Here is a 27,210-nt window from a genome sequence, read left to right as displayed (position 1 = left end):
AAATTTTCTTTTTAGCCAAAAAATGGGTAAAATATCTTCCAAGTGGACCCCTCATATGATGTTGCATTTAAAGTGTCGTTACTTTATTCCGTAATTTGATCCCTATTGCACAAATGCAGATTTATAGTACAGATAATGCTTTATGGTGCAGATAGTTTTCATAGTGCAGAATGCATTATATAAGAAAATATTCAATTTTAAAAACAAATAAATAGCCGTTTTAAAAGCAGTCTTTGGTTGAAAATAAATCAAATCTACGAACACCTGCAAAACATTTTTCAAACTTGTTTAATTTTAAATGTATCCGTTAACTCTTTTTTAATAAAAATATTCGTAATTGGATTCCGATGATTTTGTTGCTTTAGTCTCATGAAACTAAGGTTCAAATAAAGCTTTCATTTAAATTTTAGATTCTCTGGAATGGCTGAAACTTGGAGTTAATCGCCTGGAAGAAATTCCATCACAATCCCTGAAAAATTTAAGCCGATTAAGACAGCTGGACTTGAGAGGAAACAATATATCAAGAGTTAAAGAAGATGATTTTAGACCTTACGGGAAAAACTTAAAATTTATTTATCTTCAAAATAACTGGTAAATTTTTACAATTTGCTTAGATTGCATTTTATTTATATTATGGCTTAATTGTTTTGCAGAACATTTCATAGATATAAAAGATCAAATTAGAGCAAATTTATAAAATTTTAATACAAAAATTAGCATTTGTATCAGATTTTGTATCGGATTTTGAATCTGATTTGCTACCTTCAAAATAATTGGTATATTTTTACAACTTGCTTAGATTGTTTTCATTTATATTATGGCTTAAGTGTTTTGTAAAACAGTTCATAGATTTAAAAGATTAAATTAGAGCAAACTTTTAAAATTGTATAACATTGTTTAGCAATTGTATTAGATTTTGTATTTTTTAAATTGTAAAATTGCGCTTAATTTCATTTGTATTTTATATTCTCTGTATTAAATCTTACTTAGAGGGGTTGTTGGTCATTGCATTGTCGGTCACAACAATTATAGTGTCAAAAAGAAAACCTTGATACCATTAAACATTAAAAATTAAAAAATTTAATGCATAAATCCCGCAGGAATGCAATAGATATTCAATAAAATATTCGCATTCGATTTTATTTTAAACTTAATTTTTATAAACTTATCTTAATTTTTTTCAATTAAACCTAATTTTTTTAAACATTTATTTAAAACTTAAGATAAAATTTATTAGTATAGTCTTTGAAAACTGAAACTGATAATTGTGATTATTTCATATATAAATTGATGTTTTAAGCAATTATATACCTAAAGCAATAAAAAATTTCTACTAAATTTACGTATTTTGACTTAGTATTTAGAAATTTAAATTATAAATACTGATACATCTTAATCGTTTTTTTTCTCTTTTCAATTCATTTACAGTGTGCGTAACCAGATTTTTCAGCAAAAAATAAGCACCTTTTAAGTACTATTTAAGCACTAAAAATATTTTCAATCACTTTCCAAAAAAAATCACAATTAGGATCTGTGCAGCAATAAAATTATTTTTTTCTATAGTTTAAAATTCTTAATTTATAAGCATAAAATCAATAAAATTCAAAATCTTAACATAATCATGATTAAAAAAAACTTGTTACTGATAAATATTGCAAAGAAAATTGTGAAAATCATGCATTTTTTTGTAATTTAGAACAACAATCGACACGGCAAAGAAAAAAATCTCGTTTTAAAAGATAGAAAATTCAACACTTTTTAACCCCGAATTAAAAAAGTAGCATTAAGGGCTTTTAAAAAACATAAATCAAGAATTAGCACCTTTAAGTACTTTTTAAAAACGCTACGCACCCTGATTTAAGCCAATGAAAATCATCGTTCCGAAGGAAAATCGATATAAATGCACTGTGCATTTTCAAGTTGTAGAAATTTAGTGCAGGAAACTTTACACATAAGATGTAAAAAAAAATGTAAAAAATGTTTTTAAAGTAATTAATTTGCTAATGTTATACCTTTCTACTGCATCAAATAAAAATAAAAACCAATATGTTGTTTGGTGGTATATGAGGAAAAATAAATGACACAGCAATATCAGTAACTGCCTCTTATTAGCTGTTTTTATCATCTAAATATGCAGTTAAAGTTTTTTGGTTTGCGAATTCAAAATATTAGTTTTTATTTGTGGTTGAGGAAAAATAAATTGAAGAAATTATAAAATAAACTAGAACTGGTGTGTGCAACTATCAGCTCGTCTGATTCCGGAGGCACAAAGCCCGAATTGAATTTCCAGAGAGAGAGGGTATATAAAAACATATACAGACAAAAAAATTCTGACAAAACTAACATATCATATGGTAATGACAATTCTTGTAAAAAAATTATAATTCTGGTATTAAAGACCAAAATTTACAAAGTTAAAACCATTCACTTGGTAATTTTTACGTTCATTTAGCAACGAATTATCGGTAATTCTGGTTTTCTAAATTATAGCTCTTATTACTGCACATTTAGTAAAAAATACAATACCATGATAAAATTACAAAATTTTACCACATTAGCCTAATTTTATAACATTTATAAAACCTTATTTTATTATTAATTTTACCAAAACCTGATCCAAAGCGCTTTGGTAAAAATTGTCGAGCTTTTTGGAGTTCCAAAAAAGCAAAAAATGCTGTAAATTTATCCATATTTTGGGAGTTTTGACCATGCTTTTCTGTCTTAGTTTCCCCTTTACACCAAAAATGTCTATCGATAATCTAAAAGTGAGAACCAAATGGCAAAATTATATTTTTTAAAAAAGAAGTTCCAATTCTTTTTGTTTTTCAAAAAGAACAAAGTAAACAAGAAAAGATAAAAAAGCACTTCTATAAGATTTGGAGCTTTTAGTGAAAGTCGTAAAGAAGTTGAAATTGTTCCCGAAATGACGAAAGAACAGATTTAATCCGTATATTGAAGCAAAGAAGCTCAAATGGTATTAGAAAAATGGGATTAAACAGTGCACTCCCAAGAAGATGAAAGACGAAATTAAATTGTATCTTCCAAAGGAAAATAATCGAGTATTAGTTCCCTAGATAAAACGAAGTAACTAAAAATAATATGTATGTGAACAACCGTATACTATTTTAAGCAAAAAATTGCTTGTTACTTTGTCGAATATGATTATTTGTTTAAATTTATGCGAAAAAATACCATACACTATATTTAACTAAAAAAGCTTGTTCATGTCTTCTGATATTGAACTTTAAGAAAAAACGAAAATGAACCACGAAAAAAAATCGGCCAAAAATATTTTACCTATAAAATTTAACTGCTCTAAAGCAAGATAAATGTTCTGTATTTCTTTAAAATTTTATATAACAACTGGTAGATAATCGACATCATATTATTAATAAAAATAATATAATAAAAAATGCAATAAAAATAATATAACTAAAATAATTTAATGACAATTACTTACAAAAATAACAAAGTTAACTTATATTAAACTCTTTATTTTATTGATTAAATAATGTAACTTTTGACCTTTCTAATGTTCTCAAAAAGTAAAGAAAGCTTCCAATAATATAAATATTTTGAGATCATTTAAAAGTGAATTTTGATATTGGATCACTCATTCTTCTGTTGCCAAAGAATATTTTCTTATTAAATTTCATTTCTCCAAAATTGAATTTATTTATTTTTTTAAAGTTTTAATTTAATATTCACTATATGAAAAAAAGAAATTTTTAAGGAATAATAGTGCTTTATTTCACTAAATTTATAACAGAATAACACGAAATTACCTATTTATATAAAGCGATAAACAGTTTTTGCAATAATTTTTTTTTAATTTTTGTAATAAATCTTCCCACTTTATGCCTAGCAATTCGAAAAGATTGCAATATAGTTCAAATAAACTTGCACTAGTAAACATTTATTTCAAATAAAATAGCACAATTAAAATTCAAAATAGAAATTCTATATTTTTCACTTTCCTTAAAAATCATATTCATTTCTCGTTTCGTCGTATATACGAGTATATATATATGTATATTTATTTATTTATTTACTTATTTTTTACTTTTATTTTTCCCTTTTTTCATTGTTCTGTAAGTTAGTTAAGCTAGTTTAGGATGCATGCGCACAACACTTATTCTTAAAATAAAATTAGTTTGTAAATCAAACATAGCAAAAGAAATATGAAGACGAATTCAAGTAAGACCTAATTAATTAGAACAGAAGAGGATAGAAATTAAATGTTATGAAATTGTTTAACACAGTTGACAGATATTTAAAAATTAAAATCTAATTATTCTTATTACGCAACTAAACACACGAATACATTCTGCAACGCAAACTTTTGTTTTGTAGAAATAAAATTTCACTGTTATGGTTTTATTTATTTATTTATTCATTTTTTGTTTGCTTGTTTATTGAATACACATATTTTCATACTCATTAAACTCAGCTTATTGAGTTAATTGCAAAGAAACACTTCATTAAAAAAACAAGCACTTTTTTAGCAATATATTTGCACTAATTTCTTCAAACAATTGTTATTTTGTCAATTTTCTATACTTTTTTGTGTGATAACTACAGTCCTCTACTTAATGTATTTAGTTTTCCTCAACTTTAAAAAACATCTAAACATCAAAATATTTTACAGTATATATAACAACATACAAGTAAAATAAAACTATAACAGTGAAATTTTACGTCATTTCCTAAACAATTGCAAATAATCTACTGACAATATCCAAAGTAGGCAAAAATTGGCATGTTTGCAAGTGAAAATAGTTCAGAAATAGTGTGAATGCGCATGAGCTTGGTGTAATCATTTTAATTTATTGATGTTTAGATTTGACAGCATCCTTTTAAGTATACATGAACATTTTATTTGGTGTTAACTTAAAATGAAGCGTTCCTTCTCAGAATTTTTGGTTAAGCATCGAATTATAAAAGATATTACACTACTATTTTTACATTGTAGAGAAAAAGAACTTTCAATATAATATTTTATAAATAAATATTGAGAAGGAAGGAAACAAATAATTTTTGAATGTTATATTTAGAATTTTTTTTTCTTTTTCAGGTTAATTAATGTCGACCCAACGTCATTAATCACTTTAGATTCTCTGGAATGGTTACATTTACAATCTAATCAGCTCAACACCTTCCCATACGAAACTTATGCTCCGGTTTTAAATACATTACAGGTGTTTGATATACATGGTATTTATGTTTTTAATTACATTTTTATAATTTATTAGTTTATTTATTGTGGTGCGTTTTATTACGATAGAACCACGTGCTTTAATTTGAAATAAAAATTGTCTTAATGGTACAGGCATTTTATGATTTGAGATTTTTTATACGCTTTTCATCTTTTACTTCAAGAAACTAATTAATTGTTCGAAATAATCAATTGAAACTATCTTTTTAATAAATAGAATTAAAATATGACTCTAAACTGATGAGATCGCTTAAATATGCATTTTAAAGAGAATTGTATTCGTGACGAAACGCTTACAAAGAACATTATTATTGCTTCAAGTTTAACATAAATGTTTGATTTGAACTCTATTGATTATTTAACAACCCAGATAGCACCCTTACCAGATTGTTACAAAAATGAAACAGTCACGGAGACACAGACGTCGATGCGTGGGTTTTTGAAAGCTATTATGTCCACCTATAGGGACATCGGATTTCGACGTCACCCAGGCGTCAACATCAGACCACGATGAGACAAATAACTGTCGCAGTGACATCTCCATATGACATGAATATGACATATTCACATGTCAGCTTAGTCACATCGTGACTCTGGTGAGACGTGAATAAGTCACGTCTTTGTCACATAGTCACTTTGTCAATAAATATTATGATTAAGAATAGAAATAAAAAATACTAATAAATTTTCACAAGAAATTACTGTTTATAAAACTCTGATATATTTTACTTTCTAAAAACTGCTTGTAAAAAAATGGCTTACAATATTTGAAAATTATAATATCTAGTATAGATTTTAATAACTACATACTAATGAGCATAGTTCATTTTGAAAAATCAGTAATGATAATGCTAAAAATTTATTTTTTATAATAATATTAAATACATAAATGAGTATTGTAAAAATAGTAAATTTGGCCATTAATAGTTTCTTTGGAAAGATCCAGTACACATTTGCAATTTAAAAAATTGAGGATTTGATGTGAAATAAAACTTCAAATATTTTAATTTCTTAACTGTGTACAAATTTATGTATTTAGTGAAAACAAAAAGCCTTAAATATTAAAAAATGATCAGAAACGTTAATTACTTTTTTAAATTAATCAATCTAAATCAGAAAATAAAAACCATGAAAAAATATTGCTGATTGGGGTGCATTGTTACAAAAATAAAGAGGAAACAAAAAAAATGTGATCAAATTGAAATAACGTTGACTTGGCAATCTAAAACCAACACCCGATAAGTATTTGAAAATGAACGAACTTTTAAACAAAGAAATTAAATAGGCTTTATAAAAAATCGAAAGGGAAAACAAAACTTACCTATTTTCTTTAATCATCAATATTTGAAACACTAACTTATTCTAATTAACCTTAAATCACAAATGCTAATTTATTCTCTAATGTAACAGCTTATATGCAAAAATAAATAAATAAATAAAAAATAAGTAGGACTTACCCCCTTCATTCTGCTTTTGAAATAACCACTACGAAAGCTCAAAACTTCATAAAATCACAAGTTTGGAATACATAACACTTTTCGAAAGAAAAAAAAACGCAATGGCTATTAACCAAACCATAAAAGGATTAAAGCTTCTTCAAGATTAAATACAACATTCCTCAAAGTGATCCTTTTTTTTAAATATTCAATGGATACATCATCGTTGCTATAATTGTCATGTGAGTTCTTTGTTTAGATATTTCAACAAACGAGGTCAGAATGGAGTATAGGTAAATATGATGGCATATGATATCCAGTTATTCGTCATAGCATTTAATGAAAGCAGTACGAAGCTCTTATAAAGCATTTTTAATTGTTTTTGACGGATTCAGCACAAATTAATGCATTTTAATCTCGTAACATATCTTTAATGGACCACTATAAGTTCGATTTTAAGTGATAGCATCAAAGCATGGACTATCTAATTTTAAGCCACTCGAGAAAAAAAATTTGCTAACGATTTAAAAATAACTGCAGCTGTGTTTCGCGTTTGATTTAAAATCGTTTGCTTTTTGAGGACAAATGTTAATTAGATGTTTATTCTTCTGAATGATATTCACCTGTCAACAATTTTTCCGTTTTCATTTTCAAGTTGTAAAATTAAATTTAACACAAATCATTTTCTAAGTTACGGATTATTTAAGATACCTAAAAAAATCTTGCAAACAAAATCAATATTTGTCCAAATGTACGCAAAATAGAATAAAGCATTTTATTAAAAATTGAAACATTACAAAAAGGCTTAGTTTATGGAATTGTTCGTTCACAAACTTTATTTTTCTTTCTGTGCAATCGTTAATCAATATTTCTGAATAAAATAAACCTTATCAAAACGGTTTGTGGCTATAACAGTTGTGTAAAATTTTAAATTTTTAACATGAATCTTAAAGGAAATGTAAGTGTATACATCTTTTTCAAAAACAGAGAGAAAAGACATTCAAGTTCTTTATTTAAGCAGATAATATTAAAATAAATTTATTTAAATATTTTTTTTCCATTTGGACAAGGAGCATATTTACATTTAAAAAAAAATTTCTGACACTGAGAGTGTAAGAGAATAAAGTAATATTGCATGTAAAAAAAATTTAACAAACACATTTACGGAAATAGAATTTTTTTTTCTTTCAAAATCATATTGGGAGGTCTTAGGAGCTATTCAAAAAAGAAAACACGTCAATGTAATTGTTGTGACCATTCGTGACTCTTTTGTGATTAACATATTTAATTTTAAGAGATCGTAAAAACTGCTAACAAGACTTCCAAGTGACTGATCTAACTTGAGAGAGACGAGTGGCAAAAAATACTCCTGTAATTTTAAAAAGACAAGTAGTAAAATGATTGTCATGTGCTTTTCAAGGGCTCAAAGGTGCAACTAAGTGGCAACAAAAATTCTCTATGACTTCAGTCCCAGTAAAGTATAGGTGCGATTACTAATTGATAAAAGTCGCAATGAATAGTCAGGGAAACTCTTATGTGATATCACAAAATAAAGTAACATTATGGCCTCATCGTGACAGTTTAAAACGGTCACACCTGTGACTGTGACTACTGTGACCGTTTTTGATTTCTTAATAACGTCACTGTGAGAGTCTGTGCTATCTAAGAATATATCGTTAAAAACGGTTAAAAAAATACCACACAATTCCTAAAATTGTAAAAATATATAGAGTCAAATTGATGAAAGGCAAAATATATAAAATGTTTCTAATATGTTATGCTAAATATTTTCTTTTTAAACAACCAATGACAATTGGGTATTTGAAACTTGAAAAGTGATTACGCTTAACCATTGTGATTTAAATTAGATTTAATAGGATACCTGTAGCCGACGTCACCATGTCAAACCGAATTGGCTTCTGAATCGACAAATTCCGCTACGGTGACGTCACTTGTAGGAATTTAATTATAGAAATAAATCTCTGATGTGTTATTTAAAAATGTCAAATTTGCATTAAAAATAATTTTACTTAAATATAAATATTTAAGTAATGAATAAAAAACATATCTCAATAATTTCAGAAAGAAATTGCCGAAATGTGCAGTGCCTTGTGTTTTTCAAAATGAATCATATGAATATATTCAATTAATTTAAAAGTTTTGAAAACATTTACTATAATACAAATACTTAAGTTATAATATTTTAGTTAAAATGAGATGGAACAAAATGATATGTTTCATTACATTTGAATCTCAAGAACAAAAATGATATATAAGTGATTTTTATAACAGAAAATTTGAGAACTTCAAACATCAATAAAGTGACTTCGATTTAACCTTATGAATAGACGGACTTTAATTTTAATGATACCTGATACCACTACACTAATCAATAAAACAAACATTTTAAATATTGAGAATGTCAAGAATTTTTAAATCAGTGTTTGTGACCGGATTTTGATTGATAAATTAACGATCATTCGTCTTCAACTTTAATAGCCATCAATTCGAAAAGGGAAACTTTTTTAAAGCATAAAACTCATAACTAATTTCACAGCCACAAAATTTTATTGATAAAGTGAGCGTTTTTTTTAAAACTTATTGAAGAACGTGTAACGAGTGCTAAATAGACTTATTTAGTCAAATGATTGCCATTGTAACGATATGCATGAAATTAAAAATAAAATTTTTATCATTTTATGAAACTCTTCATTTTTTGGTCACGAAATTCCTCTGGTGGATTAGCTTATATTTCATTTTAGTTTCAAATTTGATAAAAGATGCGCAGCGAATAACAGGGATTAGATTTTACGCAAATTACTGTCAATATAATAATATGCTACTTGATATAAATTTGTAATTATGTATGCATAAACATATACATAATTAAAATAATAACAATTTATAAAATAAAGCGATGCTTACAGAAGAAAAAAAAGAGTGCATAAGCTAGTTTGTGCGTGAGCTTGTAGAAATCATTATAAATAATAAAAATTGGTTTAATATAAAAATGCATGGAGAAAAATTTTTTAGTAAAATTACCATACTGTATTGTAACTATATCATAATATTTCTAACTACTGGGCTGTGCCCCCTGCTCGCTAACGCTCGCCAACCCCCGAAAATTGCTACGGAATGTTATATGGTTTGCTTCGCAAACCAACCTCGCTTCGCTCGCTACTAACTTAGGTGCATTGCAAATTCACAAATTCTAAGAATTCAAAACAATCATTCAAATCCATATAAAAACTGTTTTTTAAAAAAAAATTACATCTTTTTAGTAAAATACTAAGTTATTAAAATAAATTTGAATTCAAATAAATGACATGTAATTCGTTAAACCTATAAGAAATGTGCTATAGTATAATTCGTGATATAAATCAATAATCGTCAAATAAATTCGTAATATATAAATTAGTGAAAAAAAGCGTTTTCGACAAAATACTAAAATAGAGATCTATCGACAAAGACTACTCACTTCTGCCTAGTATTAATAGTATGAGATTGCCGCAGCTGATGCGCTCTGGTTATTTCAGTTTCCGTTTTTAAAAGCGTTATATATGTTGAGCCACCTCAGCTAGATTTGGCATGTGACATTTTTAGCGGCAATCATTGGTCGATTCGCCGTGTAAGAGAAATAGTAACGTAAACAAAACAAAGCAAACGTTGCCACCAGGGGAAAAGAAATACAGCCAAAATTTGGGAGCCACGTAAGAGATTTATATATATTAGATTTTTTTTTAAAAACGTACTTTTTGTAATGAAACCAAAATATGCGGTTTTTAAACCATTCATTCGGTAATTTGTTCATATGGTAACAGTTTACTGGTAATTCTGGTTTTCTAAATTATATTCTTTCGCAATTCGAACAATTTTTATAAAAAGCGTAGTGAAACAGATTAACTTTAATGCCAACAGATGGCGCGCAGACTGAATGAATATTCATGTTTTTTATTTTGTTTCAGTTTGATTTCTATAGGTAGAAAGGTGATTGCCCTTCTGAAAATGAAATGGCTTCAAGCTCCCACTGCGGATACTATATTGAAATCAAACCTGAAAATTTTTTAAAAAATTAGCTTTATTGCATCGATAAACAGTTCATATATTTATTTATTTATCTATTTATCTATCTATCTTTCTATTTATCTATCTTCTTATCAATTGATTTATTTACTTATCTATGTATGTATTTATTTGTTTATTTATTTTCTTTTAGACAATCCAATTCATTGTGACTGCAAAATAGCATGGTTGAGAGATTGGATTCAGAACAAAGGAGCTGACATCGTTCAAGTTCCCGAAGAGACAAAATGTGAAACTCCCGAAGAGTATCAAAACTTGCAACTAGCGGAAATTCCAGATGATCAACTCGTGTGTGTTTCGCACGGAGAACGTCTATCAACACCTTATAATTCTGTAATTGCATCGGTAACGTTGACCTTGGTTTTTCTAATGGTAACTTAATTAAGAAATATAAACTACTGTCAAGAAAGTGACCAATTAAATGATAAAATACTTGGAATCAGTATTTAAATAAGTTTCCATTCAAAGGATAGAATTTATTTCTGAACCTGAAACGTTAAGAATTAGGATGTATAACAAAATTAATGAAATTTAGATTTGAGTGAAACATTGAGAAATTGAACTGATAAAAAAATGTTCTTGTATTTCTGCTCAAGGCATAAAACTTATTTCTGATCATAAAACGTCAACAAATGGATTGGTCTATAAAATTAGTGCATTTTTTATCAACGAATTTATCATAGCAAAATTGTGTTAATAAGCAAAATAATGAGAAAGATGTAAGAGAATCACTAGAGAGAATGAAACTTAGCTTTGGGATTGGCGTATAAAATGAAAGGTACAGCGCAAATGCATTGATATTTGAAGAGAAATATTAAAATACAAAAACAAAAATTGATGGAATGTTAAGAAATTGAACTGATGAGGAAATTGCATTTTTTATGAAAACATGAAACAAATTTCTGAGCCTAAAACGTCAAAAAAATGGATTAGTGTGGAAAAAATAAGTGTGTTTCTTATCACAAACTGCACAGTTAAAAAGTTGTGTTCATTAATGAAATAATGGTACATCATTACAGATGATGAAAATTAGTTATGAAACTGATGGGGAAAATAAAAGATGAATACATTTATATTTGGAAAAAAGTTATTAAATATGAAACAAAACTTATGAAATTCAAATGTGGGATATGCATTTAACTAATGAGAAAAGTTATTATATTTTTGATCAAAACATGAACAAAAATTTCTAAGCCTAAAACGTCAAAAAATGGATTGTTGAGTAAAAATAAGAGTAATTCTTGTTGAAAACTGGAGTGCTAAGAAATTGTGATAATTAACAAAATGCTGTATATCTTCACAGAGAATGAAACTCAGTTCTGTAATTTACGGAGAAAATAAAAGAAACAGATAAATGCTGTTGGTTTTGAGAACTGGTTGGTTACAGAAGAATATTCTTAACGACAATTGATCAATGTAAAAGTAAATACTTTAGATACAGTTTTCTCAAAAGGAAAATAGAGACTTATATCGACTGTATGTATTTTTCCCACTCAAAGAGGTTATTATTCGAGATCTTGTTGAGAATTTCAAATAATTATACGCTGTTTGAAATGATATTTAAAAGAAAAACCGATCTCAGAACCAAAACATTTTCACTTGAATTTTACACTTTATTCTGTGTTTAAATGAAGAGTTATCAGTTTAAAGTAATTTTGCAAAATTGTAATAATTTAAAAGAAAAAGGAGCAAAATGGGTCAAAAACTATATCTGGCATCGCATAAAATATCGTCAAATAAAACAGACTCAAAGCCACATTAGTTCGTCAAACTTGGTATTTCCACATGATACACAACACTTGGATGTTCCATTAGAAAGAATTTACGTTTGTCAACGCATTATAATTCATAGATTTAAAATCTGAAAGAAAACAATTTAATATAGATTTTATGTTCTTTAATATAAATTGAACGTCAATTTTGTCTCCAAAAAATATATCATTTTTAAATTTAAAATGAAAAAAAAAATTATTCTTTTTTTTTTGCCTATAATTTTTTACTTTCTTAACTTATCTTCAGAAATGTTGTTTTAGGAAAGCGTTGTAGAAAAATTTAATTTTTATGTTTATATTCGTGTTAAATTTATAAATACCTTGTTACCGATGAAAAATGGTGCTGTTTTTGGTGTTGATGCTGATCTATTAACTGAAAAAGTTGAATCTCGTCACAAATTTTGATATTATCGTCATCGTTGGAACTATCGAGGCAAAAGTGGATGAATTTGTTCATTGACTTCTTCAAGTCTTTGAAAAATCCTGCATTCTAAGAAGGAGATTAGAAATATTTAATATCTAAATGTTGTAAAAAAGTGAAAATATTTTTTCTTTTCAAAAAAAAATTACATACGTATGTATCTGATATTTTATACTAAATACACAGCATTTTTGTATTCTTTTTTTTTAGTATAAGTTGCTTAATATTTCCATATTAATTCACAAGTAGTGCTTTCTACAAAAATATAATGATATCATTACATGTTCTTTTAAAAAAAGTGTTGAAAAAAGTTATAAATGCTTCAAACTGTTTAACGCGTTTTTTTATTGTACCTCTAAGTTTATTATGAGGTCGAAACCAAGGAAGTCGAAATAAAAACGTGTGTACAGAAACTTCAAACATAATATAATAACATACTAATTCTACATGGTTGACTTTATCAGTCTGTTAGAAAGACAACTGTTCTATGCCCACCGAATAAATTATTAAATTGTATTTAAGTACAAAATAATTGAAATAATTTATTAAGAAAAACTATTTAAAACTATATAAATAATTTTCAAAGTGATGTGTTGTTCTCTTTTATTATTGTATGGTGTTGTTATTTTTAAATGTAACTGCTTCAATTTAATTTTGAGAAGTAAAAAATTGAAAAACATTTGTATTATTCTTATGATGTGAAACTGAAATTAATTCAGGAAGTTTGAATGAATTTTAAACGTTAAATTTTAAATGTTTTACGTTTTTTTTTTTTATAAACGCTATTTGAAAAAATATTTTTAATTTTGCATTAATAGCTTTTTTTTAAAAAAAATTTGCATTTTTTTAATTTTATACTACATATTTTGATTTAATTATGTAGTGAAATTTTTATTTGGACAGAACTGGATAATTGGAGAATATAATTTTATTTTTAATAAATTTTAAACTTCTGTTGCGAGTATATGAAAAAATGGTATTTTAATAATATCGTTATATAAATTAGTTATTTTATAACCTGACGCAACATTAAATTATTTATAATCTTAAATAAACTTAATATTTATTAACCCAATTTTTCTATTTTCAAAAAACAAGTACAACTAAATAAAGTAACAGCTTTTTCACGAAGTGATATTTCCATGCTCAAAAATGAAAATTGAATATGATAAATTGAAAAGACAGCAAGTACCTACAATCATTATCCCTTTTTTTAATTTTATATCAAATTGTGGGAATTACATATTAAGAAAAAATACCACCTCCGTTCATATAATTTCAACTTTTTCAGTATATTACTAAATTCAAATTCTTTTGAAATTGAACCTAGTTTCTCTATTCCAAAAGACATACATAGAAAAATGTCTCTTTTTTTTAAGAAAAATGACATTAATAGGACAAGAATCTTTTAAGAATTTGGGAAAGTTTTAAAGATATTTGGTACTACTGGGTCAGAAAAATATCACCAAACTATTAATGACGCCAACCGTATTTGTTTGAATTAACATGGAAAAATGCATAAAGAAGATGTTTCACTTCAATATTAAAGGTTATTAAAAATTTTATCTGTTCTCAATAATAAATTAATAATTCAAAGTATGGATCTTATTTCGAATGTTTACGGCCATCTCAAGAGACCCTTCCTCTCCGAATGAAACTCAACTGTGGAAGGGATGAAGTGCTAACTTAGAAGTGCTGTGGAAGGGATGAAATGCTGGTAGGAAAATTCTAAATAAGCAATAATCCTCGTTATTTAATTTTCAAAAATGAACTGATGATGGATAATTGCTCTATTTGGCAGTATCTTTCGATACATGTAAAATGCAAAGCCGGCATCCAATCGCAATTTGAAATATAAAGAGAGTGGTATCTTAGATTTTCTATCACTTTATTCTGACAAAATTATGTCAATGCAATTCTAAAATCAACAATTTTCGGTTGGTAGTTTAGCATACAGTTGCCTGTTTTTAGAATTTTGATAAGTATCCTTGTTTTTATGAGCTTTTTTGTTTTTATGTACGTTAAAAGAATTTTTCAGCATCATCCAAATTGGTTTTCATCAGTTTAAACTCTAATAACATTATATTTTGAAAAAAATCTAAAAACTGACAAACGTATAGAAAATTGCTTCCTCAAAACCACAAATCGCATTATTTTTATTGCTTTTAAATTTTGAAGAAAATTCCTAGAAGTTTTAAAAGCCCTATTTCTCTACTTTTCGTTGTTGTTTCTACTGCCTACTTGCCATGCCAGTAAGTTTGCTTGGGAAACCAAGCGAATTTAAGGAAGAGGGTGCGTTTCTTATTTTTCAGACCCCATCTATGGCCAAGAATACCTTTTCAATCACATACACACGTCACAGCCAATTTTACGGGGTTGACCCATTCATACATCTGTTCACACATTCATTCCCAGATCATAATTTTGACCTCAACCAGAGGGTGATCAATATCCAATTCAGGAACACCCAGAGGTATTGATTTGTTATGGAAACTTAGAGGGCTTTGTGACCCCAACAGATTAAACGCGCATCCTTCACCATTTAATACACGGGGTTTCTTCGGCCGGTGAGATTCGAACTACAGTTCTCACAAACGCGAGTCCAACGTCCTACCAAAAACAGGCTATCCCGACCCGCTATTTCTCTTGGCTCAGGTGATAAAGCGCTCGCCTTCCAATGAGGCGAACCGGGTTCGAATCCCAGCGATGGATGGTCGATATGAATTCCACATCCAGCGAAATATCCTCAGTGGTAGGTTATCGTGGTCTTCCTTTCCATGTAACGTAAATGCGGGTTAACTCCATCAAAAGTCCTCCACGAAAGCAAATTTCGCCCAATGCTCGATCCAGGAGTTCCCTTGTCTTCTGGATTGGGTTCGAAATTACAAGGCTACGGAGTTGAACATTAGTAGTCATAAACCCATAAAATTGGGTCGGCTGTTCAACGACGGTTATAAAATAAAATAAAACAAAATAAATAATTACCTGTATTTTCTACCTTGTTTGAAAGGTATTGTGCTGTCTAATAATACTTTATCATCAAAAGTTTAAGTACAAAAAAAATATTAAACAAACGCAAATTATAAATTTAACCTAAAATTCAAGCTGACGAGAGTAGAGGCCTCTTAAGAGGAGTAGTACCAATATTTTTAGCATTGTTTTTAAATAACTTTTTTCCTAATACTTAGTTACTTAATGAATCCTACCTAACACATTAGATTTATGACAAACTATCACAGATTCCTGTGTATACCAAAAATTTATATTTAATATTCATTCAAGTTATTCAAGGGATTATTTAACCATTTCAGAATTTTTATTTTATTCTGTAAGTATAGACAAATTCGAATAATTAGTTTACCACACTGAAAACTGAATGTTATTGAATTATAAAAACAATTTTCAAATAGTGTTTTTGGTATAATTTATTTAGTGTTCCTTAATGTAACTGAAAATAAAACATTATTTAAGTTTTGTAAGTATTTTACTTCTCAGACAATCAATGTCATATTCTTAATGAAATTATATTCACCTTAAAAATTCAAATTAACTGTTAAACACTGTCTTCCTCTTGATATAACACTGTCTTTTAATAATATTGTATATAATTAAAACTACATTTTGACTGTTTTAGTGTTGTGAATTCTTTTCTTGAAACAAACTCTCCGCTTTCATATTCTTATTTTTATAAATTTAGAAGCACTTTATAGGTTCTAATATGATTTTTCTCAATATTTAGAAGAAAAAATAAAAACATCGCCATTTTGGGTGTTCAATTTTACATGACATTTTTTTTTTCTTCTTAGAACTGTCACATTAAAAATGAGAAATTACTGAGCTATATAAAAAAATGCACAGAAAACTATGAAAAAATATTTGAACACTTGATAATTATTTCAAGAATTATTAAATTTTAAAAAATATCACGTTTGCCGCTCTTTGACCCAGAGAATCTAACTCTGCTCAGAAAATGGATAGAATTCAGTCAGTTGAATTTTCTGCTCATTGAAAGGGCCACATTTGTAAGTGTAAATGACAAAAAGATTTTTGAAAAATTTGAATATCCCTCAAAAAATACTCTACTTTTCAATTTAAAAATTAATAAATAAAATTTTTTTTTAAAGAATATTACTTTTTCTTTTACTTTTTGACACAAAAGGGGCACCGGTGTCCCTTTTATATATTTTATTCTGACGTTGTAATTGCAAACCAAAATATATTTTGATATTTTTAATTACAAAAAAAAAGAACTAGAAAAAATCTAGAACTTATTTTTGTACTAAAATATAAATCCAAAAAAAAAGGTAGTTTTACATTTTTTTTCGCTCGTACTCAAAAATGTATCAGTAATTGATTTTGTAAATTAATAAAATTTCAGGAATGAATAATTGTCGCTCTTAAATCTGATGTTACATATGGCTTTATTGGAAATATTAATCCATATACAATGTTCAACTTTAAGTGGACTTAAACAAGGAGTAAAAAGGAACAAAATTACAATAACAAACACATATTAATACAAAAAGAACACATAGAAAAAAAATTTAAAGTAAGAAAAAATATATATATACAGTGAAGAATGAGGAGTAGTCTTTACAGAGAGTTCATGTGATCTCTGGCATCCCAGTAAAGTTTACACAGATCACCTCGCTCTTGGGGTTGTTTGTCCAATAAAGGGCATACAAGCAAGTGGTCTGAGTTCATCGTTCCCGAATTGCAGATTTGGCATTCGCTAGATGGAAGGATACCTATTCTGTTGAGGTGCTCTGCCAAGCAGTCATGGCCTGTTGAGAGTCTGAAGTTTGCCACAGCCTTCTTACGAGGACTGTGACAAAATTTCTTCCAACGGTTTTGGATGTTAGCCCAGGGTTTTCCAGTGGATTTTACTGCTTGGTTGAGCTTTAGGTTGGTCTTAAGTTTCTCGGAAAATTGTTTTTTGAGGGAGTCTGGTGGAATCGGTTTATTACATTGTGGTTCGAGTGTCCCTTTCTTGGCTAGTTGGTCTGCCTTTTCATTGCCATTGATTCCTACATGCGAAGGGATCCACTGGAACATAATAATTTTGTTGGCATTCTCGAGAAAAATCAAATTATCTCTAATATCTGAAATAGTCTGAGTGTCTAAATTATGGTTTATGGCAATTGCCTGGATAGCTGCCTTAGAGTCGACAAGAATTACTGCTTTAGTGAAGTAATTGATCTTATTCTTAAGGTTTTCCAGGGCTATCGATATAGCGAAGATCTCTGCATCAAAATTTGACATATAGTATCCCACAGGGGCGCTGTCAGAAAAGAGCTTACTGTGTACTCCTGCTCCGGTGCTGTCTTGTATTTTTGAACAGTCAGTGTACACTCTCGTCCATTCTGGTTCAGGGTATTGCTCTTGTAGCATGCATAATGCATTTGTTTTTAGAACTGTGTCAGGAATGTTTTTCTTACCCAAATCATTGATATCTAGTTGGTGCCTGACATCTACAAATTTTAGAGGGTTTGTGATATTCTTGTTACAGATAATTGGCTCATCTTCTTGGAAATCATGCAGTAATTTTTCACATACCTCTAGAGGAGAGATTTGGGTCTTCATGGAACTTGGTTTTGATTCATTCATCCATTGCGCTCTATGGGAGGCTTTCATTTTAACATAAGTGCCAACTGCTTGTATTTTAATTTCAGTGGTAATTGGTGGATTAGAAGTATAGTATTGTAGGGCTATAATTGGGGTTGTCTTCATAACTGGAAAAAAAGTGCAAATTTGAAGAATTATTGTGGGATCCGTGTTTGGAAGATTTTACGTTTAACGCAGAAAAAGATACCGGTGTATTTCATAACCATAAATTATTAAAATGCAAAATCTAATATTTTTCATTTATTTTGATCTAATGAAAGAGCATGAAAAATGCTAGAATTAGTATTTTAATAGTTTATGGTTATTAAATACAGCAATGTTTGATAAAAAATTCTGCGTCTAAGGGTTAAACAATGGCCTGCATTACATTACGTTTTACTGGAGTGAGCTGAACACTTCGTAACGTACAATTACAAAGAATTAAGAATAATAAATGGGAAGTGCGAGAGAAAAAAAGTTTAATATTCTATAACTAATTTAAATATTATTAACTGTCAAACTTGTAGTAAAAAACAGAAAAAGCAGTTTGAAAACCATTTGGATTTTATTTCAGAGTATATATAGCTCTAAATATAATTGAAATTAATAATTTCTAACATTGAAATTCATTTGTTTAAGCAGACATAAACGATTTTTTTTTTTTTTTTTTTGGAAGACGGAATATGACAAGGTATTTTATAAACTTTTCAATTATTAATTGTCAATTTCCCTAAATATCTATAGCAAATAAAATTACTTCAATTTTATTAATTATTGTGCCGCACATTTTGTGTTTCTTAATTTATAAATATACACCGAAGAGCCATTACATCATGACCACCCACCATCTATAACAATGGGCTCGCCCAGGTTTTCATGGTTTCTCGCCCAGGAACAATGTTTCATGGGGCACATTAGGACCCATAATCCTCATAGAGCCATCCCTTACGTCTGTAAGCTACTTGACCATAGTTGCAGACCAGGTTCACCCATTCATTGCAACAGTTTTTCCTGCTGGGGATGGTGTTTACCAACAGGATAATGCACCATGTCATTAGGGTCTAATCGTCGAGGAACATTCCAGTGACTTTCAAGTCATGTCTTGGCCCCCAAATTCACCTGACCTTAATCCAATAGAGCATTTGTGGTCCTACTTGGTAAAGTGAATTCGTGCTGCCACGATACCCCCTCGCAATGTGAGGGAATTGCAGAACCATTTGGTCAGCTCTTGGTACGCGTAACTGCAAAATCAACCTAAATAGAGCAATTATCAGTATATCGCTCGTATACAATAACCTAATAGAATAATTATCAGTAAAACGATATACAATAGTATATGGCTCATTTAATATTATATAGTATATATCTATCGCTCATTTGGTGAAACAATGATGTAACTGATAATTACTCTATTTAGTTTGATTTTGCAGTTACGTCATTGTTTCACCAAATGAGAGATACATCGTGTAGTTTGTAAAGATCAAAATAATTTAAATGGAATGACTCTTATGGTTCAATTGCACTGTAGTAAAACAAGACATTTTATAAGACATAACCAAAACTAAAAAAAAAAATCCTTCACACAGTTTAATATATTTATTAGAACATGTTCATCACATTAACAGACAAAAACAAACGTTATATAGAGCAGTATAAAGATATTTATTGAAAAAGACATTTAGTTCTTCAACAAATCTTTAGAAAGTAGCACTCAGTGTTTTAGATAATGCCTTTGAAATAAGTTAAAGAAAAAAAAACTATGTACATTCATTTTGACAACACAATGCACAACATACAAAGACATTCCAGCCAGGATAAACAATCTGTACAGAGTAAAATCAATAGAGACAAAACAGCTGCTAAAAATATATAAAAATAAAGTATTTGGATGATCTATGAGCATGAGTTTTGTAACAGTAAAACTTGATTGTTGTTTGCTGGTCAATTAACCATTCATGCTGCAAGTTCCAATTCTAACCATATTTACAGATTTCAATGGGCGCTTTTATAGAATGGATCTGTTGGAGATCACCTTCAACAATTTAAACTTGTGCATTCATAAAGCCCACCAATTAACTGTAATTGAATAAACTTAGAAGTGGTCGTATTTAGAGAGCCTCAAATAGCTCCATTTTAGAAAAGCTCCCAGTCATAAAATAATAAATGTAAGGAATGAATTAATGGCAATTATATTTTAGATATAATGAAAGAAAAGTACAGTTATAAAAACCAGCACTGACACACTTGTGTGAAAACAAAATTTTCATAAAATGGAAGAAATAATGACAAGATTTCAAAGTTTTTCTCTAAAGTAATTAAAAGACAGTTTTTAACAATTAATGTCTACGCAGAAAAATTTCCAATAAGAAATAAATAGACAAAATAATACAAGTTATCATTCTAAATTACAAAATACTGTCGTTTTAATATTTCTCCACTATTAGTGAGCAATACAATAAATTTTCAAAGTCATCCGAAATAAAATATTGAACAAGTAGTGAATGTGATTGCTAAACAACCTCTTTTTTTCATTTTACCTATCATAATATTTAAAATATTACTTTTACACTATAATTTAAAATGTGATGTGAAGAATTTCATAAAAATTATAATTGCAGGAATGTTCATCAGCATCATAAATTACAACTTCAGGGAATGTTCATTATCAAAAATAATGAGAATATTCTTTGTCACCATAATTTACAAATTCTAGGAATGTTCACTGATATTATAAATTAAAACTAATATGAGTGTTTCACCATAATTTTAAACTTATAATATTAATACTAACAATGTACAACAATAATTGCATGCGAAAATGTAATTGAAAAATTGTAATTCTAAAACTGCATTTTTATTACATTACAATAGTATATAATTTATTAATTAGCATGCATTTAATAGTTATTACACTTTAACAAATCAATAGTCACAACAGCAAAAATGTCAACAATCTTTGCAGATTTATTTATAATATACACTATAAGTTGTATATAATTAAATCCGTATATACAATTCAATATAGAGTGCAAAATTAAAATTATTTAAATTTTAAAAAACATTACAAACGTTAATCGCATGGCAATATCAGACAAAAGGTATTGACAAATATAGCGATGGTTTTATTGTGAAAGAAAGAAATATATGAAAGAATAATAGAATACATAAGATGTAGCCAGAAAATTTTCTGAGAAGATTTTTTTTAAATTTAATTTCCTTTTTCTTTATTTTTTTTATAAAATACTAATTACACTATTAAACAAAATTCAACTTTTATCTTTGCATTTGGTTAGTAAATGTATATGCTTAATTTAATCAAATTTTCACTATCAGGTCACATTTTCTAAATGTAAAGGAATAAGTAATATAAAGATGGTCAGTGCACATTATTGGCACTATTGTCCCCAAAATGTAATTACCAGGAGTGCTTCAATGTAATTTTTTTTATTAATTGAAAGTATTTATAAGCAGATTATAGCACTGTTTTTCAATAACTGCATATACATTTTGACAATAAAACAAGTTTAAAAAAACTAAAAAATTCCTTAAAATCTACCAATATTGATATAAATAGGCAAAGTTAAATATCAATTTTATTTAGAAAAAAAAGAACTAATTAGTAATTCATTTCATCTGTTCCATAGCATTAAAATACAAATACGAAGAAAAAAAATTTTAAATTTCTTAAAAACCTAATGTGGTAATAAAAGTTCTGAAGGCATTTTTAACTTCTACAAAATAAATAAATGATGTAAAAACATGGGAAATTCTATATTTTAAAACAGATTCAAAATGGATGTTGAGCAGTGTTACATAAAATCAAATAATTCCTAGAGATTCATTATAAATTTGGAAAAATAACTCGTAACTAATTAAGAAATAGCTATAATTCTCTGTTAAACTTGTTATAGTATTTAAGGCTAGGTCACTGTGAACAAAAAATCTCTCACTGAAACACAATTTCACAATTTAACTTGAGATTTGGAACACAAATTAGCTTACTACTTTAACTAGAAGTACTAGTTAATAATTCCAGGCATAATATCATTTTTTAATCTATTAGACAAAAATGTCGGTCATACCCATAGAAATGCAATATTACTTGCTTGCACAAACAAAATATCATTGACATAACATATTTTTAACTTGTACATCTACAAGTGTAGCGATGTTTTTAAAAATTTAATTAAACTATACCATTAATGTGCAGAGTTAACAATCGTGCAAAAAGGAATTAATCAAGAAATTTGTAAGACAATTAATAGAAATATTTGAAAATACAAACCCAGAACAATTATATATTAGGAGATTAATTATAACAAAAGCTGTTTGTTTTAAGAATTTTATACGAAAAAATAAAAAAATATTAAATCAAGCTATTTTTCTCACTCCATTTTATTCATATCACAAGATCCAAAAGGACGGGAAACAATCATCTGGGCAAAGAAGTTCAAACGGTTTTCTATAAATAAGTAATAATACTTTCAAAATAAAAGATAGATTTCAAATATCAAGGAAAATACGCCAAGTTTCATTCACTAATTGGCCAGCAAATCATTCACTAATTTGCTAAAGCTAGCAAATAATATTTTAACATTTTTTGGTCTATTTTGAACACAGTAAAAGTTATAAGTTATTTAAAATGACAATTTTTACTCCAAATATGGAAATAATTTTAAAGAGGCAATTATTTAGCAGTGTTGGTTGTAAAAGATTAATATTCCAGTTTACATTAATGAGGTGATATAAGAAATGTGCTTCCTAATTTTACACAGTTTATTCCAAAAAGCAAAATATCCTTATATTATATATATATATATNTATATATATATATATATATATATATATATATGATACACCATCAGAACTCTTTACCCATGAATCATAAGTTTTTTTTAATATATCAATGATATACTGTGCAACCAGCATCATTTATTATAATTCAAGTCTGTATATAATTTTGGAAGTAAAAATAATGGCTAAAAAAACTAAATAAATCTGTTTGTTACAAATATAGATATTAAATGAGTTTATGGATTTAAATTTTAATTATGAAATTAAAAAATTACAATAACTTTAATACAAAACTGTATACTTTTTCAAACAAAAGAAAACAAATCCTTAAAACTGAATTCTTACCCAACAAATGTAGTTGAATAAAATAAGGCTTAATAATAGAATAATAAGTTCTATACAGAAAGAACAACAAAATATTTTAACTCTATTTTCTTTGAAAGAGTAACAAAATGAAAAAATAAATAAATATTATTGTTAAATAGGGATATTTCGGAGAGAAGGGTATATGGTTTGGAGAGAAATATATAAACATAAAATTGGAATGAATACTTTTTAAGCATTCATTGAAAATTCCTGTATTCAACATTGAATTCTGATTACACCATACTTTTAATTAAAATAAAACTTATGAATGTTTACATTTACACAGCTGATCTTAAAAAAGAAATAACATTCAACAAAAAATTTTACAAATTCACAATAACCGATTTTCAAGAAAATACAAAAACACGAACTTGTAAAACAACAAATTTAGGAATCAGGAAAAGAAATTTAGGAAATTCTTCATAAAGCCAGAAGGTAACACAGTAGCATTAAAAATATCACAGAATCAAAAAATCTCTTTTTTTCTTCTTTTCAGCAATAAAGAATGCAAACATAACAATATTTTATTGCAGAAAAGGCAATACAGTATGTAAAAATAGTAAACCATATCTACACATTTGCATACTTATTACATTTAACCAACAAACACTTTTACAGTCTTCGAATTTTCCCCCAAAAAACATTATAATCTACACTGTAGAAATTAAAACTATCTTTCAAGAAAATTTAACAAAATAAAATCCACCAAGGAGTCAAATTTAACTAGAATAATTCTCAAATGATATTAGTTGATTAATTTCTTTAACAAGCAATACATTTTAACTAATGAAAATTTTTAAAAAAATAGAATGTTTTGTTTGAGTTCAAACATATCTAATTTTAAACCACAAAATGTAAGATTGAAAGGAGTTGTAGGACATAATTTAGCAATGGGAGAAATAGCTTTGTACATTACTTAATCTAAAAATTACTTTGTTAAAGATTTTCATATATTCTTTACAAATATTTTAAAAATGCAGTAAGTTCCTTAAATATTAAGCAAATAATCACATTTTTATTTAACAGCTACTCATAATATTTATCTGCACAAGAGCTTATCAACAACTTATTTCATAATTATGAAATATTTAATTTTCCCTTTTGACTTCGCGATGAGCAATTTCTTTCATAATTTTTTTTAAATGTAACATGCAGAATAACACTATTCTTAAATTTTTATTTCACTGACAAGTAAAAACAGCGATCAATCTTTACCAACATGGAAGCACTTGTCGTTCTGAGCTGTGAAATTCACAATATTCTCTTGGTGGGTGTCGTAAAATACTTAACAGTTGTTCATTCTACAAGGAGGCATGGCTCCCAGATCGGATATCTGCAGTTAACACTGTGTCGATTTTACCTTGATCAGCAAGCCTTACTTCACTGTAAAAAACTGGAGATCTTGCTAGAGTGCCAGAATATAGTCTCCAGGCTCTCTGAATGACACCGGCACAATAATGCTGTCTTTGTCTCCAAAGAGTACAGCTAATCTTTTTTAGAGTTTTACCCTTTTTGTCAAGTAATCCTGGTGCACTGTCACTCACCTCAATGAGATGTGCTTTGTGGCTCATGTAATCTCTTGTAAGAGCATCCATGACATCTGTATAAAAAACCAAATCTCCTTCATAGATTGGGATATTTAAAGTAGCGATGAGGAACCGATTTGGCTTGCTGAAATGGAATGGTTCTTCTAGGACATCCAATAAATCAGGCAAGTTGGAGAACTTAATGATGCCATGGGCGTTACTGTCAAATTTCTGCCAAATTTCAGCAAACATTTCATAGTCCTCTTTTAAAAGGGCATTTTCATATTCCAGCATTGCATTTTCATAATTGTCTAATATAATAATAAAGTGAGTTTTTATGATAATATAATACATGATTATGATGTAAGACACAACGTAAAATATGGACGTGTATGGCCAGTGTCCATCATCATGCAAGCACTGGAGCACATCCACCCAACCTGCCAATGTTGACAGTTGGAAAAGAAGCAGCATGGCTTTTGAAAATGTCTCGAAACTCAGCTCACCACTGAAATCCCAAGACTGTTGGACGCCACTAAACAAATGCACACCGAATGATGCATAAATAAACATGTAAATCAACTGAAGCACTACAACGCTTACGAAAGCTGGAAATGAAGTATATAAAGCATAGGTCAATGGCAACATTCCACGAATGTATCTCCGTAAATACCTTCGACATTTAATGAAACGGATTAATCGTAACATCGCCGGCAGCATTGGAGAAGAGAAAAGATTCTCATACAATGCACCTATAAATTAATAAGAAATCAGACTGGAATTAAATGAAACAGTAAATACACAGTACACAAACATTCACAGCAACAATTCACTGACTTTTTCAGACTAATTTTATCAATTTTCCTTGATTTTTGTACATGATGGCTAAAATTAATAATATTTCAATTATGCCGCCTTCAACATAAAATACACTAAGCTTATATAAAGTATTGTATTTATTTAGTTTAAATCGTATGATAAATACTTAAATTTTCTTTTAGAGATAAAAATTAACATTTTTTTTTAAAGAAAATATCAGATTTTTATGTACTTCAAACTAAATTAATTAATTAATTTTCCCTAAACTTTGATTAACTTTTCCAGAATGATAAAACTCCATACTTTTCCCTGTTTCAATTGTTCTGCGACTATCATGAAATAAAGACTATTTAAACCTCATATTTTCAACTAAGCATTTGCAAGAGCTCATTTGAAAAACCTAATCTTTCGTAAAAAAATATCTAATTCTTCATTTAAAAAGACCTAAAAATTATTCTTCTGATTTAAGGAGGAAATATATACACAAAAAAAACTAAATAAAACTTCAAAAACTTACCACAAATACATAGAGCAAGCACTATTAAATCAAACATATTCCAGAATGATAAGAAAAAGTACTGCCTGTAAGCAATAAGCTTCAAAATGCACTCTACTGTGAAAATGATGATGAAAAATATATTTAGTTCAAACATAGCTAAAGCAAACATCTCTGATGGATCAGGATCATACATATCCAAAGCTATGAGAAGCATATGAAGTCCAATGAAAACAAATCCAGCAATTTCAAAGTTATCACTCATAACCATGCGATAAACAAATGTTTGAAACGGTATCTGAAAATATACAAATATTTTATCACAATCTACAATCAAAGTATAAAAAGTCAAAATACATCAAAAATTTAATTATTGGTTAGTACAAGATTAAAAAATACATTTTTTTTTATGAAAAAAGGAAAAGACATAGATAGTAATAATAAAATTATCCTCCATTTCTACTTATCATTCAAATAAGATAAAATATTTCATTTAAAACAGAATATAAACTTTCAAGAACTTACATTACATTGCTTAAATATAGATATGGAGCTGATCAAAAGATATTATAAACTAATGTTTAAAAAAAAATTAAAGAAAGGGAAAAAGTACAAAAATTGAAAGGAGAAAAGATCGTTAGAATATTTTTTTCGGGTTGTGGAATTCATGTTAAGCTA

At 27.8% G+C, this 27,210-nt stretch overlaps 2 protein-coding genes and 1 long non-coding RNA gene across 7 annotated transcripts in view; 2 read left to right on the top strand and 1 right to left on the bottom strand.

The window, feature by feature from the left end:
* The window catches only part of LOC107453327 (leucine-rich repeat-containing protein let-4), a 157,996-nt gene extending 145,707 nt beyond the window's left edge, over nucleotides 1-12,289 (top strand). For all 5 annotated transcript variants that reach the window (XM_016070105.3, XM_071177506.1, XM_016070103.3 and 2 more), the window contains 3 exons: nucleotides 411-591; nucleotides 5,075-5,214; nucleotides 10,868-12,289. In XM_016070105.3, the coding sequence (XP_015925591.2) occupies nucleotides 411-591; nucleotides 5,075-5,214; nucleotides 10,868-11,115 (569 nt within the window). In that variant the 3' untranslated portion in view covers nucleotides 11,116-12,289. The remainder of the gene's footprint in view (nucleotides 1-410; nucleotides 592-5,074; nucleotides 5,215-10,867) is intronic.
* A 165-nt stretch (nucleotides 12,290-12,454) lies between these two features.
* LOC139424992 (uncharacterized) lies at nucleotides 12,455-16,560 on the top strand. The gene is made up of 2 exons (XR_011636143.1): nucleotides 12,455-15,302; nucleotides 15,368-16,560. It is a non-coding gene; the product is annotated as an uncharacterized lncRNA (long non-coding RNA).
* A 7,637-nt stretch (nucleotides 16,561-24,197) lies between these two features.
* Nucleotides 24,198-27,210, bottom strand: part of LOC107453321 (sodium channel protein PaFPC1) — a 41,931-nt gene continuing 38,918 nt past the window's right edge. The window contains exons 26-27 of the mRNA XM_043042688.2: nucleotides 26,554-26,830; nucleotides 24,198-25,969 (exon numbers count right to left, since the gene is read on the bottom strand). Coding sequence (XP_042898622.1) covers nucleotides 24,993-25,969; nucleotides 26,554-26,830 — 1,254 coding nt within the window. The 3' untranslated portion in view covers nucleotides 24,198-24,992. The remainder of the gene's footprint in view (nucleotides 25,970-26,553; nucleotides 26,831-27,210) is intronic.

This window comes from Parasteatoda tepidariorum, chromosome 2 (assembly GCF_043381705.1).
Source record: "Parasteatoda tepidariorum isolate YZ-2023 chromosome 2, CAS_Ptep_4.0, whole genome shotgun sequence".
Taxonomy (NCBI): Eukaryota; Metazoa; Arthropoda; class Arachnida; order Araneae; family Theridiidae; genus Parasteatoda; species Parasteatoda tepidariorum.
This window is presented reverse-complemented; position numbering and strand designations above follow the sequence as displayed.